At 46.0% G+C, this 14478-nt stretch overlaps 1 protein-coding gene across 1 annotated transcript in view; it reads right to left on the bottom strand.

Annotated features, from left to right (window-relative positions):
- The window catches only part of LRIG1 (leucine rich repeats and immunoglobulin like domains 1), a 121958-nt gene that overhangs the window by 34822 nt on the left and 72658 nt on the right, over positions 1–14478 (bottom strand). Inside the window, exons 4-5 of the mRNA XM_024244385.3 lie at positions 3362–3499; positions 1129–1272 (exon numbers count right to left, since the gene is read on the bottom strand). Of these exons, the coding sequence (XP_024100153.2) occupies positions 1129–1272; positions 3362–3499 (282 nt within the window). The remainder of the gene's footprint in view (positions 1–1128; positions 1273–3361; positions 3500–14478) is intronic.

Here is a 14478-nt window from a genome sequence, read left to right as displayed (position 1 = left end):
ATGGCAAAGTCTAGGACTCCCCACCCAGGGGAGGTGAAACCCAGGCAGGTTGAGAGCCAGGCACACCCCGTCTTGCCGCCAACCTGGCCCTCGACAATTACTTTATTTTGCTGAAACAAAATTTCCAATACTGTCTTATTTTCCTGAAATACACTCTTCTGCTAAAAAGAGGGCACAGGAAAAAAAAAAATCAGGAAAAAAAAGTCCTTCATCAGGCTCTGGTTAACAGAGCTTTTCTTGAAACTAAAACTCTGCCTTCTAGAAGGGTACTCAGCCTTCCATCAGTAAACTAAACAATTAAATTGTTTACAAAAATAATAAATCGGCTGGGTGCGGTGGCTCACGCCTGTAATCCCAGCACTTTGGGAGGCCGAAGCAGGCGGATCACGAGGTCAGGAGATCGAGACCATCCTGGCTAACATGGTGAAACCCCATCTCTACTAAAAATACAAAAAATAAGCCAGGCATGGTGGTGGGCGCCTGTAGTCCCAGCTGCTCTGGAGGCTGAGGCAGGAGAATGGTGTGAACCCGGGAGGTGGAGCTTGCAGTGAGCTGAGATCACACCACTGCACCCCACCTGGGGGACAGAGCAAGACTGTTGCAAAAAATAATAATAATAAATAAATAAATAATAATAATAATAAATCAACTACCTTGTAAGATTTAAGAGATGAAGACAAAGGCTTGTCTTTTGCTTACTAACTCCAGCTACACTAACTTCCTCTCAAACTGTTCAAGAAGTGTCAGACACCACCATGTCCAAGGTACAGATTTTATGGGTATCTTAAAAAAATACAGAAAAACATCTAAGATAAATAAGAACCCAAACCCATGCAGCCTCAGCATTAGCCAGCATCAGCTAAGCAGCAGGATTCCTGATTCCATTTTGGAAAACATCAGGGAAGACAAGCGAACTCAGTGGATGTCTTTCTCAGCAAGCTGAGGCAGCCACAGCACCAGACCCAGCTCCAAATTTGCTTTTATGAGGTGCTGCCATTAATGGTAATTTATGGAGAGCTTTACCAAATGGTGCAAGGAAAGGGTGGCGTTTGGTACGAGGTCCTTGGGGAAATCTGGCCTCCATGAAGTTTGGCTAGCCTTAATTAAAGTGCAGGTTTCTGTACTCACAGTTGTGTCAGCCTGGGTAGCTTGAATGCTCTTACAGGAAGCTGGGTGATCCTGTTTTTGCTCAGGCGAAGAGTTAGCAGCGACCGTGACAGACCATCAAATGCTCCCAATTCCAGGGTGCCAATCCGATTGCCCGCCAGGTTGCTGGAATGATTCAGAACAGAAAATGTGGTGGTTGGTCAAAGGCCTTCCTCATTTCATTATAGACACCAGACCTCTCTGGGTCTGAGTTGGGAAGATGAGTGAAGACACCAGAGGGACAGGTTTCCAGTGAGATGTTTATCAGCCACAGGCTTTGAATGGGGAGCTAGAGAGATGCAGGTGTTAGGACTGTGCACCTAAGTCCTAAGGGCAAGGCCGGTTTAGCTGAAAGCATGCTGTCCTTGAAGCTGCTGGGCCACCCCAAGAGGGTGGGAGTGAAAGTCACACGCCTCCACGCCCACTGACACACCAGCCCTGCATCAGTAGACACCTGCAGGACTCTTCTCAGCACCCAGTGCCCAAGGTTGATGTGAAAAGCCCTAGAAAGCAGAAAATCAACTGAAAGGCAAGGTCAGTGTTGATTTAATAATTTAGAGAAATAGCCTTTAGTTCTGAGGTGGGTCTTGCTATATGAATTACATAACACATATGTATAAACCAATTCATGTCTGTAATTTTAAATGCCTCAAAGAAACACTCTAGCTGAAGAGACCTGTGCAGAATCCCTTCGGAAAACAAGCAATATGTCATGGTACCTACACTTACAGCGTGATTAAGTCGGGGCATCTCCCATGACAATACAGAAAGGCAGACACCGCTTCTCAAAAGGCACAGAAGTCTGCAGCTCAGATCTGTGCATCTTGCTGTATGCAAATTATATCAAGTAATAAAAAAGAAAAGAAAGTACGAGGAGGAACAATATGGCATTCCTGTGAGAAGTGGTCTCCAACACCTCTCCTCTGCCTTCCCCAAACAAATGCTGCTTTTTCTGGCCTAAGTGAAAAGGAGAAAGACCAGAGAGGATTTTCTACCACAGAGGGTGGAAGGGAGCAAGGCACTTTTTGTCTCTCCAGCAGATAGTGGCCTAGGACAAGGCACATAAGGATTCTTTGCAAATGGGGCTGGACTGTTTGTTCTCAACATCCCAGATTAAAGAACAGCCTGTGTGATAAAGATATATCACCCAATAGCTGCCAAAATAGAAAGTCCCTCCTGCTTTTGTGCAGGGAGAGGTCAGAGCAACTTAGTGTAGCAGTTATGGTTTCTTTGTCCCAAGCAAAGTGGTGTCACGTGGACACCTTTTGAGGGCCCACACTGGAGGCTTCACAAAAGCCAAGGCCTCCTGTTCCTAACTCTAGTGTCCTAATGCTGGCTAAGAAAGAAATCACTCTTCTCCTTGCAGTCTTTACTTGGAAAATCCATGTGCCAAACCTCACCCTCCCTGAAAAGATGGGTCACAACGACTCCTAAACTAGCCTTGCAAATGAGTTCCAAAGTTAACTCTGGAACAGTAATGACACACGGAATGAAAACTCACCTAGAATTGGAAAACGTCTCTTTAGCCTGGGGTTGCAGTTTCTTTCCCAGAGTAACACTTTTCCTACCAACAAGTAGTTGATTAAGTAGGTTTTAACTTTTTTTCCTTCCTGTCTACCATCCATTGTGTGTGAGATGGGACATTAATATGGGTAAAAGAGAAACAGACAAATCTAAAAGGTGCTGAAAACCCACAGAATAGAGTAACTGCCCTCCCCTAAACAAACCCAATGACTTGTTTTACAGTGCATGACACTAGAAAGATAAGCACTGATAAGCTAAGCCTTGTCAAACAGGCTTCCAATGTGAATCCTCTAACCATCCTCTCTGAATCTTCTCTGGAAGCATTTCTGAGAGGCAGCCAAGGAAATGGGAAAGAAAGCAGGCTTTGTGGTCAAGATCGATCTGTTCTTGAGTCCTAGACTCTCGTCTTGGAGTGTTGAGTCCCCTCGGCAGGCTAAGTAACCTCTTCTTGCCTCTGTCCCTTGTCTGTCTGTAATGTCAGGAGAATGCTGCAGGATCTGGACATGCTCCATGCATGGGGCCCGCCCCTGCCCTGCTCAGGGAAGGTCTGCACCATCCCCACTGACTCGGCCCAGCCATGGCTGAGAAGGGAAGGAAGCATCCCTCCTGCATTCAGAACTGGGTGCCGGTGAAGCTGTTAGCTGGCTGGACACAGAGGGCCAGCCACAGGTGGCAGAACAGAGGCACTTACAGCTCCTTTATAGGCGGTCCGTGTGGAAAGCAGGTGTTCCGCACTTCCGTGATGTTGTTCAAACTCAGATCTAACACTTCTAAGGAAAGGTAGGCCTTCAGCTGGCTCCCCTCCACGCTGCGAATCTTATTGTGCTGCCTGAAACACAACAAGGGAGGTGACTTGAGCATCTCTTTTTGCAAAGTAACTACAAGAAACTAGTATTCCTGCCCCCCACCCCCCACCAATATAACTACAATGCAGCGACACTCTTAAAAATGAGATCTCCTGTTTCTTTTCCCATCAAGTTATTAACCTGCTGGCCAGATGCTAGGAGAATATTGGATTTTCAATTTGGGACAAGTTTATCAAAGTTCTATCCCTAGGCTTCCCTCTCCAAGGGCAACAACACAGCAGTGACACTGAAGACCATGTGAGACCAGCATGACCTGACCAGAATCCACGGATGCACTCACCATAAAGGATGTGCCCCGTCCTGTGCAGCCAGACAGCTCCAGTCCAACTCTCACCCATTATCTTCAGACCTAGTCCAGCCTCGTAACTTACAAGAGCCATAGGCACCACAGCCCAGAGTTCACTTCAATCCAGTTTAACACATTACACACCTCACATTTTACCAACACCTACCATATACCAGACACAGAGGATTTAAACAAAAAAAAGAAAAAAAAAAAGATTACGACAAAATCCTGACAATCTAAAATGGGAAACAGGAGCTCACTGCTGGGTCTAATTGAAATCGAGTTCCCTGAACCTTCTGACTCTACTATTAATATTAAGCATTGTGCCTCGGTTTTCTCATTTGGAAGATGGGGCCACAACCCATCACTTCAGGGATAGGGACGATCCAGCCTAAAACCACATAAAGCATGTGGCAAATGTGAAGGTAAATGTTTAGTGGTCACCACCTCCCAAGAGAGGAATGTTCCACTGTAACTTGTGGTTTTTTTGGTTTTGTGTTTGTTTTTGTTTTTGTTTCTGAGACAGAGTCTCGCTCTGTCACCAGGCTGGAGTGCAGTGGCGCCATCTTGGCTCACTGCAATCTCCGCCTCCCGGGTTCAAGCGATTCTTCTGCCTCAGCCTCCCAGATAGCTGGGATTACAGGCACGCGCCACCACACCCAGCTAGTTTTTTAATTTTTTTTAGTAGAGACGAGGTTTCACCATGTTGGCCAGGATGGTCTCGATCTCCTGATCTCATGATCCACCCGCCTTGGCCTCCCAAAATGTTGGGATTACAGGCGTGAGCCACCGCAGCTGGCCTGTGTGCACCTTTAATCTACTTTCTGTCAAACCCACTATATAAACAAGCAACAGTTATAAGTCAAGAGAAAGACGAATGCTAGCCAAGGCTAGAGGTAGCTAACTGCCCCGTTGTGGGTTTGGCGCTGCCTGGCAGAGTCAAACCACTGCAGCCCTCACTCCAATATTAGACACTTAGGAATCTGCTGGGTGGTGGCGCTGGGCCTCTAGGTTCCAGGCACTCGCACTCGAGCCAGTTCTGAATAAACAGTGTCAGCATCTCCGGCCAATCAAAGCATTCTTGAACGCAACACAAGTAAGCCAGGCGTCGCTTACCAAGTGGCATCTCCTTTAAACAAACACTTGACCGAATCAGTTCCAACAGGCATAAACAAGGACCTCTTTCCCAGAAGCTCTGGGGCTTCTCGTGGACTCCTTTGTTTTTTTCATGCGTCTCCCAGGCCCTGAACTCGAAAGTCCATTTCCAAGGGTGCAACTCTGCACACAGAACCTCTCCGGCATGAAAGGACCCTTTCCCTTCCTCTCCTCCCTGGCCCCCAAAGCCACTTCCTTTGAGTTCTTTATTAAGTTCTTTAATAAAGATAGTCTCTTCAGTTTTCTGGCTCCAAACGAAAAAAGAAAAGGAAACCTTTATTATGTAAAGTACGGGAAGAAAAAGAACAAGAAATAAAGGCGACAGAGCTGAGTCTTATCCGGGAACTGTGAATATGGTATCAGGGCGCCAGGAAAAGGGTCTGCGCTGGACAGAAGGGCTGGGCGCCACCGGCCCAGAAGGGCACAAAGTGGGGGTGAGGCCTTACATTGCGAAGCCGTGGGACAGCTGCAGGCCCAACATCTCTCCCACGCCAGTTTTGTCCTCTCCCCCACCTCCTCCTCTGTCTCCTCAGTCTTTGTCTGTGGTCTGGTACCTTTTGCTTCTTGTCAGTCTTTTCATTCACTGAATCAAACACAATCCGGGCCCCACTCTGCATAAAGGACCCTGTGCAGAAGACAAGTCTCTTTCACCCGCTGGGAAAGTTCCCCATTTGGCAGCCGTGGAGATGGGAGACAAGGGTGTGTGGGAGTGAGGGCCACAGTGGCAGGGTCTGTGAGAGGAGCAACGGAGTGCACAAGGTGCCAGGGCGAGTGTCTGAGGGTAGGATGCTGAGGCCAGGAGGAGACAGGTAGGGGGAAGCCAGGAGCTTGGATCAGATTGCAGAGCTGGTAGGGTGGGCAGGACCACAACAGCAAACGCCTCGCAGCCCAAGCTAACAAGTTGGGAATGGATGCCACAGTGGGCCAGGAGGAGATGGCAGCAATACAGAGACAGGCACAAGAGACCCTCTGATTAGGTCCTGCCCACCCTACCAGCTCCACCCTCTGATCCAAGCTGCTGGCCTCTCCCTATCTGTCTCCTCCCAATCTCAGCATCCTACCTTGAAACACCTGCCCTGGTGGGGGCTGGAGATGACAACTGGGGGTATCAATAATGATTCAAAATGTTCTAGCTTAGAAATGGAAGACAACCATGCTCATGGGCTACTGACTAGACCTTCCCTTCCATCCTCACCCACTTACAGTCTATTCCCAACCCAGCAGCCAGAGAGACCTGTTAAAAATAAGTCACTTCAGGCGTCCCACGGAATAGGAGAAAATATTTGCAAATCACATTTCTGATAAGGGGCTAATATCCAGACATTAAGAACCTCTACAACAACAACAACAAAAAACAAACAACCTGATTTTTAAAATGAGCCAAGAATTGAACAGACATTGTTCCAAAGAAAACACACAAATGGCCAACAAGCACATGAGAAGATGATCAACATCACCATTCATTAGGAAAATGTAAATCACAACCACAATGAGAAGTCACCTCACACCCACCAGGAGGGCCACTATTAAAACAAACAAACAAAAAACAAAACAGAAAATAACAAGTGTGGGTGAGGATGTGGAGAGAGTGAAACCCTGTCTGCCAGTGGTAGAAATGTAAAACGGTGGTGCACCTGCAGAAGAAGACAGTATGGAGATTCCTCAAAAAATTAAACAGAGGCGCACCATATGATCCCACAATTCCACTTCTGTGTATCAAAAGAACTGAAAGCAGACCTCAAAGAGACATGTGTATCCTCATGCTCACAGAAGCATTACTCACCACAGCCAAAGGTGGAACAGCCCAAATGTCCATCAATGTTGTATATACATGCAATGAGATATTACTCACCCTTAAAAAGAAAAGAAATTCTAACATGTGCTACTGAATGGATGAGCATTGAGGACATGATGCCAAGTGAAAGATGCCTGTCACAAAAACACAAATGCTGTATGATTCCACTTATGTGAGGTAGCTAGAGTAGTCAGATTCATTGAAACAGAAAGTAGAATGGTGGTTTCCAGGGACCGGGCAGACCGCAGAAGGAAGATCTGTTGTTTAATGGTGTATTAGTCCATTTTCATGCTGCTCATAAAGACATACCTGAGACTGGGCAATTTAAGAAAGAAAGAGGTTTAATTGGACTCACAGTTCCACTGGCTGGGGAGGCCTCACAATCATGGCAGAAGGCAAAGAAGAGCAAGTATGTCTTACATGGATGGCAGCAGGCAAAAAAAAGAGCTTGTGCAGGGAAACTCCTGTTTTTAAAACCATCAGGTCTTATGAGACTCATTCATTCACTATCATGAGAACAGCATAGGAAAAATCTGCCTCCATAATACAATCACCTCCCACTGGGACCCTCCTATGACACACAGGAACTGTGGGAGTCAATTCAAGATGAGATTTGGGTGGGGACACAGCCAAACCATATCATTCTGCCCCTGGCCCCTCCCAAATCTCACACCCTCACATTTCAAAACCGATCACGCCTTCCCAACAGTCCCCCAAAGTCTTAACTCATTTCAGCATTAACTCAAAAGTCCATAGTCCAAAGTCTCATCTGAGACAAGGCAAGTCCCTCTGCCTACGAACTTGTAAAATCAAAAGCAAGCTAGTTACTTCAGATACAATGGGGGTACCAGTATTGGGTAAATATAGCCATTCCAACTGGGAGAAATTGACCAAAACAAAGGGGCTACAGGCTCCATGCGAGTCTGAAATTCAGCGGGGCAGTCATGTCTCACATCCAGATCACGCTGATGCAAGACATGGGTTCCCACGGTCTTGGGGAAGCTCCACCCCTGTGGCTTTGCAGGGTATAGCCTCCCTCCCAGCTGCTTTCACAGGCTGGCGTTCAGTGTCTGCGGCTTTTCCAGGTGCCTGGTGCAAGCTGTCAATGGATCTACCATTCTGGGGTCTGGAGGACAGTGGCCCTCTTCTCACAGCTTCCCTAGGCAGTACTGCAGTAGGGACTCTGTGTGGGGGATCCCACACCGCCCTAGCAGACATTCTTCATGAGGGCCACACCACATTTCCCTTCCACACTGCCCTAGCAGAGGTTCTTCATGAGGGCCCCGCCCCTGCAGCAAACTTCTACCTGGGCATCCAGGTATTTCCATACATGCTCTGAAATCTAGGCAGAGGTTCCCAAACCTCAATTCTTGACTTCTGCACACCTGCAGGCTCAGCACCACATGGAAGCTGCCAAGACTTGGGGCTTCCACCCTCTGAAGCCATGGTCCGTGCTCTATGTTGCCCCTTTCAGCCACAGCTGGAGCAGCTGGAACACAGGACACCATGTCCCTAGGCTGCACACAGCACAGGGACCCTGGGCCTGCCCCACAAAACCACTTTTTCCTCCTAGGCCTCCAGGCCTGTGATGGGAGGGGCTGCTGCAAACATCTCTGACACACCCTGGAGACATATTCCCCATTGTCTTGGTGATTAACATTCAGCTCCTCATTACTTATGCAAATTTCTGCAGCCAGCTTGAATTTCTCCTCAGAAAATGGGATTTTCTTTTCTATTGCATTGTCAGGCTGCAAATTTTCCAAACTTTTATGTTCTGTTTCCCTTTTGAAACTGAATGCCTTTAACAGCACCCAAGTCACATCTTTAATGCTTTACTGCTTAGAAATTTATTCCATCAGATACCCTAAATCATCTCTCTCAAGTTCAAAGTTCCACAAATCTCTAGGGCAGGGGCAAAATGCTGCCAGTCTCTTTGCTAAAGCATAACAAGAATCACCTTTGCTCTAGTTCCCAACAATTCCTCATTTCCATCTGAGACCACCTCAGCCTGGACATTATTGTTCATATCACTATCAGCATTCTTGTCAAAGCCATTCAACAAGTCTCTAGGAAGTTCCAAACTTTCCCACATTTTCCTGCCTTCTGAGCCCTCCAAAGTGCTCCAACCTCTGCCTGTTATCCAGTTCCAAAGTCACTTCCACATTTTCAGGTATGTTTTCAGCAATGCCCCACTCTACTGGTACCAATTTACTGTCTTAGTTTGTTTTCACGCTGCTGATAAAGACACAAAGACTGGGCAATTTACAAAAGAAAGAGATTTAATTGGACTCACAGTTCCACGTGGCTGGAGAGGCCTCAAAATCATGGTGGAAGGCGAGGAGGAACAAATCACATCTTACATGGATGGCAGCGGACAAAAAGAGAGTTTGTGCAGGGAAACTCCAGTTTTTAAAACCATCAGATCTTGTGAGACTCATTCACTATTATGAGAACAGCACAGGAAGGACCCGCCCTCATAATTCAATCACCTCCCACTGGGTCCCTCCCATGACACATGGGAATTGTGGGAGTTACAATTCAAGATGAGATCTGGGTAGAGACCACAGCCAAACCATACCAAATGGGTATGAGGTTTTAGTTTTGCAAGATGGAAAAAAGTTCTGGAGACTGGTTGCACAACATAAATGCATTTAACACCACTGAACTCTACATTTTAAAAAATACTTCAGATGGTAAATTTTATGTTATGTGTATTTTACCACAATTTAAAATTAAAACAAGGCCAGACACGGTGGCTCACGCCTGTAATCCCAGCACTTTAGGAGGCTGAGGTGGGCGGATCACCTGAGGTCAGGAGTTTGAGACCAGCCTGACCAACATGGAGCAACCCTGTCTCTACTAAAAATAAAAAATTAGCCAGGCGTGGTGGCGCATAACTGTAATCCCAGCTACTCGGGAGGCTGAGGTGGGAGAAGCACTTGAACCCGGGAGGCAGAGGTTGTAGTGAGCCAAGATCACACCACTGCACTCTAGCCTGGGAAACAAGAGCAAAACTCCGTCTTAAAAAAAAAACAAAACAAAATGTGAGTCAGTTCACGGCACTCCTCTTTCTAAATCTCAAATGATGATTCTTGTGTCTCCCAAGTAAGTCCTGTCCATGGCCCCCAAGGCACATGTGGAGTTCTTCCTGCTCTGGAACATGGCACAGCACTGTAGAACAATATGCTTTGAGTGTCTCCCTGCCCAGGTTCAAATCCCAGCTATCCCACTCACAGGTGTGAACCTCAGAAGACCCCCTCTGTAAAGTGATGTGTGAAGTTCATATACCCCATGGGCTGACATGACCTGACACGTAACAACTGCTCAGTAAAATGAGTTCTTGTTTTTAGTAGTCATGTTTGTGTCATCAGAGCCAGGCTAAGGATCTAGTCTGTAGGAGGTGCTCTGGAAAAAAGAATAAAATTAATGACTGGTTCTTGTCTACTCTTCTGACATATTTCAATGCAAACAAGCAGCTCTGGCTCCCTCTCAGGAACGAAGGGCTGACTCAGTGCTCTCACTCTGAACTTCAAGCATAAAAGAAGCCTGCACCAGCTGGAGAGTGTCAAACTCAGCCACTGGGAAGACCCCATGCTTCAAAGCAAACCCCAGACTGCAACTACTGCAGGATTCAGGGTGGCTAGAGATCTGACAGATTCCCTAGCATCTGGATGACACCCCCCCAAACCCACTCCCACAGCAAGTAGAACTGAGGCCACATCCCTGATCTAAGCCCACCAAACCCCACCAACCTCACTACTCCAGAGGTAGCCCGCTGATCTAAGATACCCTCTCTAGGTCTCCCCCCCATGAAGGTTAGAGTAAACAGCTGGCATTCAAACCCCTGCAGGGAAGCCTTCCCACCTCCTGCCTGAGAGTTGATGCCATGGAAACGTGTCCGCTGCCCTCGCTCAACCAGGCATTCCACCTTCAGGAAACTATCCACGTTTTCAATGCCACATGCAAACCCAAGTGGTCATCATTTTCACTCCTTTAACATAACTAACTGCACAGTTCCCAAGAAGATCCATACCTCTTTTTATTGCCTCTGAACAGCTGACCAATTAATGAACACCTATTATATATATAGCAGATCCTGGGCAAAGCATCAAGGCCATCACACAGCAATCTAACAAGGTAGGTACTATTATCTTTATAGGCAGCCCCTGACTTACGATGGTTCGGCTTAATGATTTTTTGACTTCACAATGGTGCAAAAGCTATACACATTCAATAGAAATTGTACTTCAAGTACCCATAAAACCATTCTGTTTTCCACTCAGTATTCAATAAATTACACGAGATATTCAACACTTTATTATAAAATCGGCTTTGTGTTAGATGATTCTGCCCAACTGTGGATTAATATGAGTGTTCTGAGCACATTTAAGGTAGACTAGGCTAGATTGTGGTATTCAGGAGGTTAGGGATATTAAATGCATTTTTTTGCTTAATGATGTTTTCAACTTAGGATGGGTTTATCTGGACATAACTCCATTGTCAGTTGAGAAGCATCTATACTTAGGCAATTGAAGAAATTGAGGCTCAGAAGTCTGCTGGAGCTTGCCCAAGGTCACAGAGCTGGGAAGCAAGAGGAGCCGGGATGCAAGCCCAGGGAAGCATGACCCTATCTAGCCCATCTGAGAGGCTCTCCTGGCAGAATTTTAAGGGCACTGGCCCAGATTCCACCCATAAACTTCCAAAGCTTGGCTAAATCTGAACATTAGCTGGCCATTTCTCGGTCAATTCAGACTGCTCTACGTAGCTTGGCCTCGGCCAGGTGGCCCAGCTCTCATACAAGCTTCCCAGAGTCCTGTGTGAGGAGCAAATGTGCACAGGACTTCATGTGACCGAATCTCAGCAAATAAGGCAGACAAAGCTCAAGTTTTTACTTTGAATGTTCTGGATGGAAAGAACAGGGCAGTTTCTTTGAGATCTTGACAGATCTGCCATCGAGGGAGGAACGAGTATCTTTATTGTTAGGGAAGGTAAGCTGCAAAGATATCCACTTAAGTTTACAAAAAAGGGTGAGGATGGTGCAAGGCAAGAGGACAGTGTTGTGCTAGGAATAGTCCTTATTGGCCTCATCAAAGGAACAGCTCAGTGCTTCTCTGCAACCAGACAAAACCAGTGATTGTGCACTTACGGGGACCGGGGGAAGTGTGTGGTGGCCAGGTCACGTGGCATTCGCCTCCATCCACAGTGTCAGTTTACCCCTTGGGCTGCCCTCTGGAGCGAGGAGAACTTAATACAGCAGAAGTCTATTAAACCAACACCTGTTAAAGGCTTCAAAAATAAAATCAGTCTTCAAAGGCAGAAAGCAGGCAAGATAAGCTCTCCCCAGTTGGCTACATTTTCAGAGCTGATATTAAATTAGACAGTGAAACAGATGGAGGCATTTGAAACCAACATTTAAAACTTTTTCTCCTAAGTGATTGTTCCACTACAGTTCTGTGAAAGCCTGGTTTACAAGGTATTCCCGTTAGTGGTGGAAAAGATCTCATGTCACAGATAACAGCCAGGAAGAAAGGGCAAGGAGATCAAAGGCAGTTGGGACAAGGTGGGTCAAGTGGGTAATTTCTGACCCCTGAAATTATGCACCTATTTTCTACACCAGGGGCCAGCAAACTTACTCTACATTGGGCCAGATGGTAAATTTTTAGGCTTTGTGGGTCATACTGTCCCTGTCATGACCACTCAGTTCTGCTGTTATAATGTAAAAGCAGCCAGACGATATGTAAATGAATGAGTGTGGCTATGTTCCAATAAAACTTTATTTATAAAAACAAGCAGTGGGCCAGGATCGGGACCACTGTCTGTGGTGTGCTGACCCTGTCAACACTATGGCAACAAGTTTGTGTTTCTTGGGGGGCAGAGATCCAGACTCTAATTCTTGCTTTTATGCAATTTTGGAACCATGTATAAATCACTCTTTCTCTACCTCATTTAACCACCTGCAAAATAAGGAAATACCTCTTAACTGCAGAGAGAAAACTTTCCCATTGTTCCTCCAGTGCCCATGTCAGACATCACTAATCACAGTCTTTTCTGCCAATGTCTTTTCTACCTCTTCAGAAAGTGAAATGGAACATAAGTCTCTACCACTGTTATGTTCCTCAAGAGATCAACCAGGTTCTTTACTGGAGCCAGTGAAGACAGATGGGCAAACAGGGTTACCTTACAGAAGACAGAAATCCACACTGTATATCCTTCCTCATTTTAGTTCCACCAATTAGTCTGAAACATACTGAAGCTGGCCAGCTCCCCGTCCCTAAGATCTAAGAAGCTGTGCCCTTCCGCCCTTCCAGACAATTACGGTAATTCACAAAGTCCACGGTCAACTACTTGTGTGTGGACTCTCACCGAAAATGGCAAATCTACCACAGTTTTACTTCAAGATCAAATCTTAACACGTCTTACTTAATAAATAAGCAAAATCCACATTATAGCTCTTTGCTTCGCCTGAACCTCCGGCTAGAAAATAAGTTTCACATCATCTAGCCCTGGACTGGGGAAAAAAGAAATCGAACACCCCCGGCCCGCATTACCCCAACAAAGTGATCCTGGCAGACAGATTTCATCAAACTCCACACCCTGCAGCCCTCTGCCCATCATGGTGCTGCACTGGAATTCTTACCAAGACTCTGCACCACACACTCAGTGTCACCACCCACACACAGCAGGCACTCAATATAATCAAAATGAATGAAAGCATGCACACACTGACATATGCCTTCTGAGGCTACAGTGTAGCTTAACAACATATCACACCTGGAATCCACATAATGTGAGACTATCTGAGACCCTCATATTATTAACGGAAGATGAAACTTAGTACAGGGCACACCAGCCCCGATGCCTACCTAAGGAGGTGTACTTTATGACTGCAAATGCCAAAAAACATTAGCCATTTCAAAAACACACATGAAGGTGATGATTTCTCCTTGTCAGAAGATACAGGCTGGGCACAGTGACTCAGGCCTGTAATCCCAACACTCTGGGAGACAACAGTAGAAGGACTGCTTGCAGCCAGGAGTTCGAGACCAGCCTGGGCAACACAGTGAGACCCTCATCTCTTAAAAAAAATTTTTTAAAAAATTGCAGCACTATCAGACAGGCCATATGGTCAAATGCTGGCAGTTATTTTGTCTGTAAACATTTTTATTGAAATATAAAGGATTTTTACAAAATGTAGAGAAAAATTTCTGCACCCTCCCTCCTCCTGTCTCCTGGCTGTTATTCCTCCCAAAAGAAACCTCTAATTTCTACCACCCACAATTAATTCTGCCTATTTCTGTGCTGTACAGACACAAAACTGTTCTGTACATACCCTTTTTTATTTGGCTACTTCCACTCAGCATTGTTTATGAGATCCATCTGGGTTGCTGCATTAGCAGTAGTTAATTCTTTTCTATCACTGTATGATATTTCTATTGACAGAACATACAGCAATTTATTTTTTCTTTCTATTGTTGACGGACATTGAGTTATTTCCAATTCAGGCTATTGCAAAAATCACAGCTATGAACACGGACTTGTCTTCTGCACGTGCTTTCTGGTGCATGTCTGCATGCATTTTTGGCAGGCGTGCAATGTCCAGGCATGGAATTGCTACTCAGGTCATTCAGCTTGCATATGTCTGGCCTTAGTAGGCACTGGTAGTTTTCTTTTAAACCAAGTCCCCCAGGGTTGAAATGAATATGAAA

This window comes from Pongo abelii, chromosome 2 (genome assembly GCF_028885655.2).
Source record: "Pongo abelii isolate AG06213 chromosome 2, NHGRI_mPonAbe1-v2.0_pri, whole genome shotgun sequence".
NCBI classification, from domain to species: domain Eukaryota; kingdom Metazoa; phylum Chordata; class Mammalia; order Primates; family Hominidae; genus Pongo; species Pongo abelii.
Note: the sequence above shows the minus strand (reverse complement) of the source record. Positions and strands in the feature narration are given on the sequence as shown.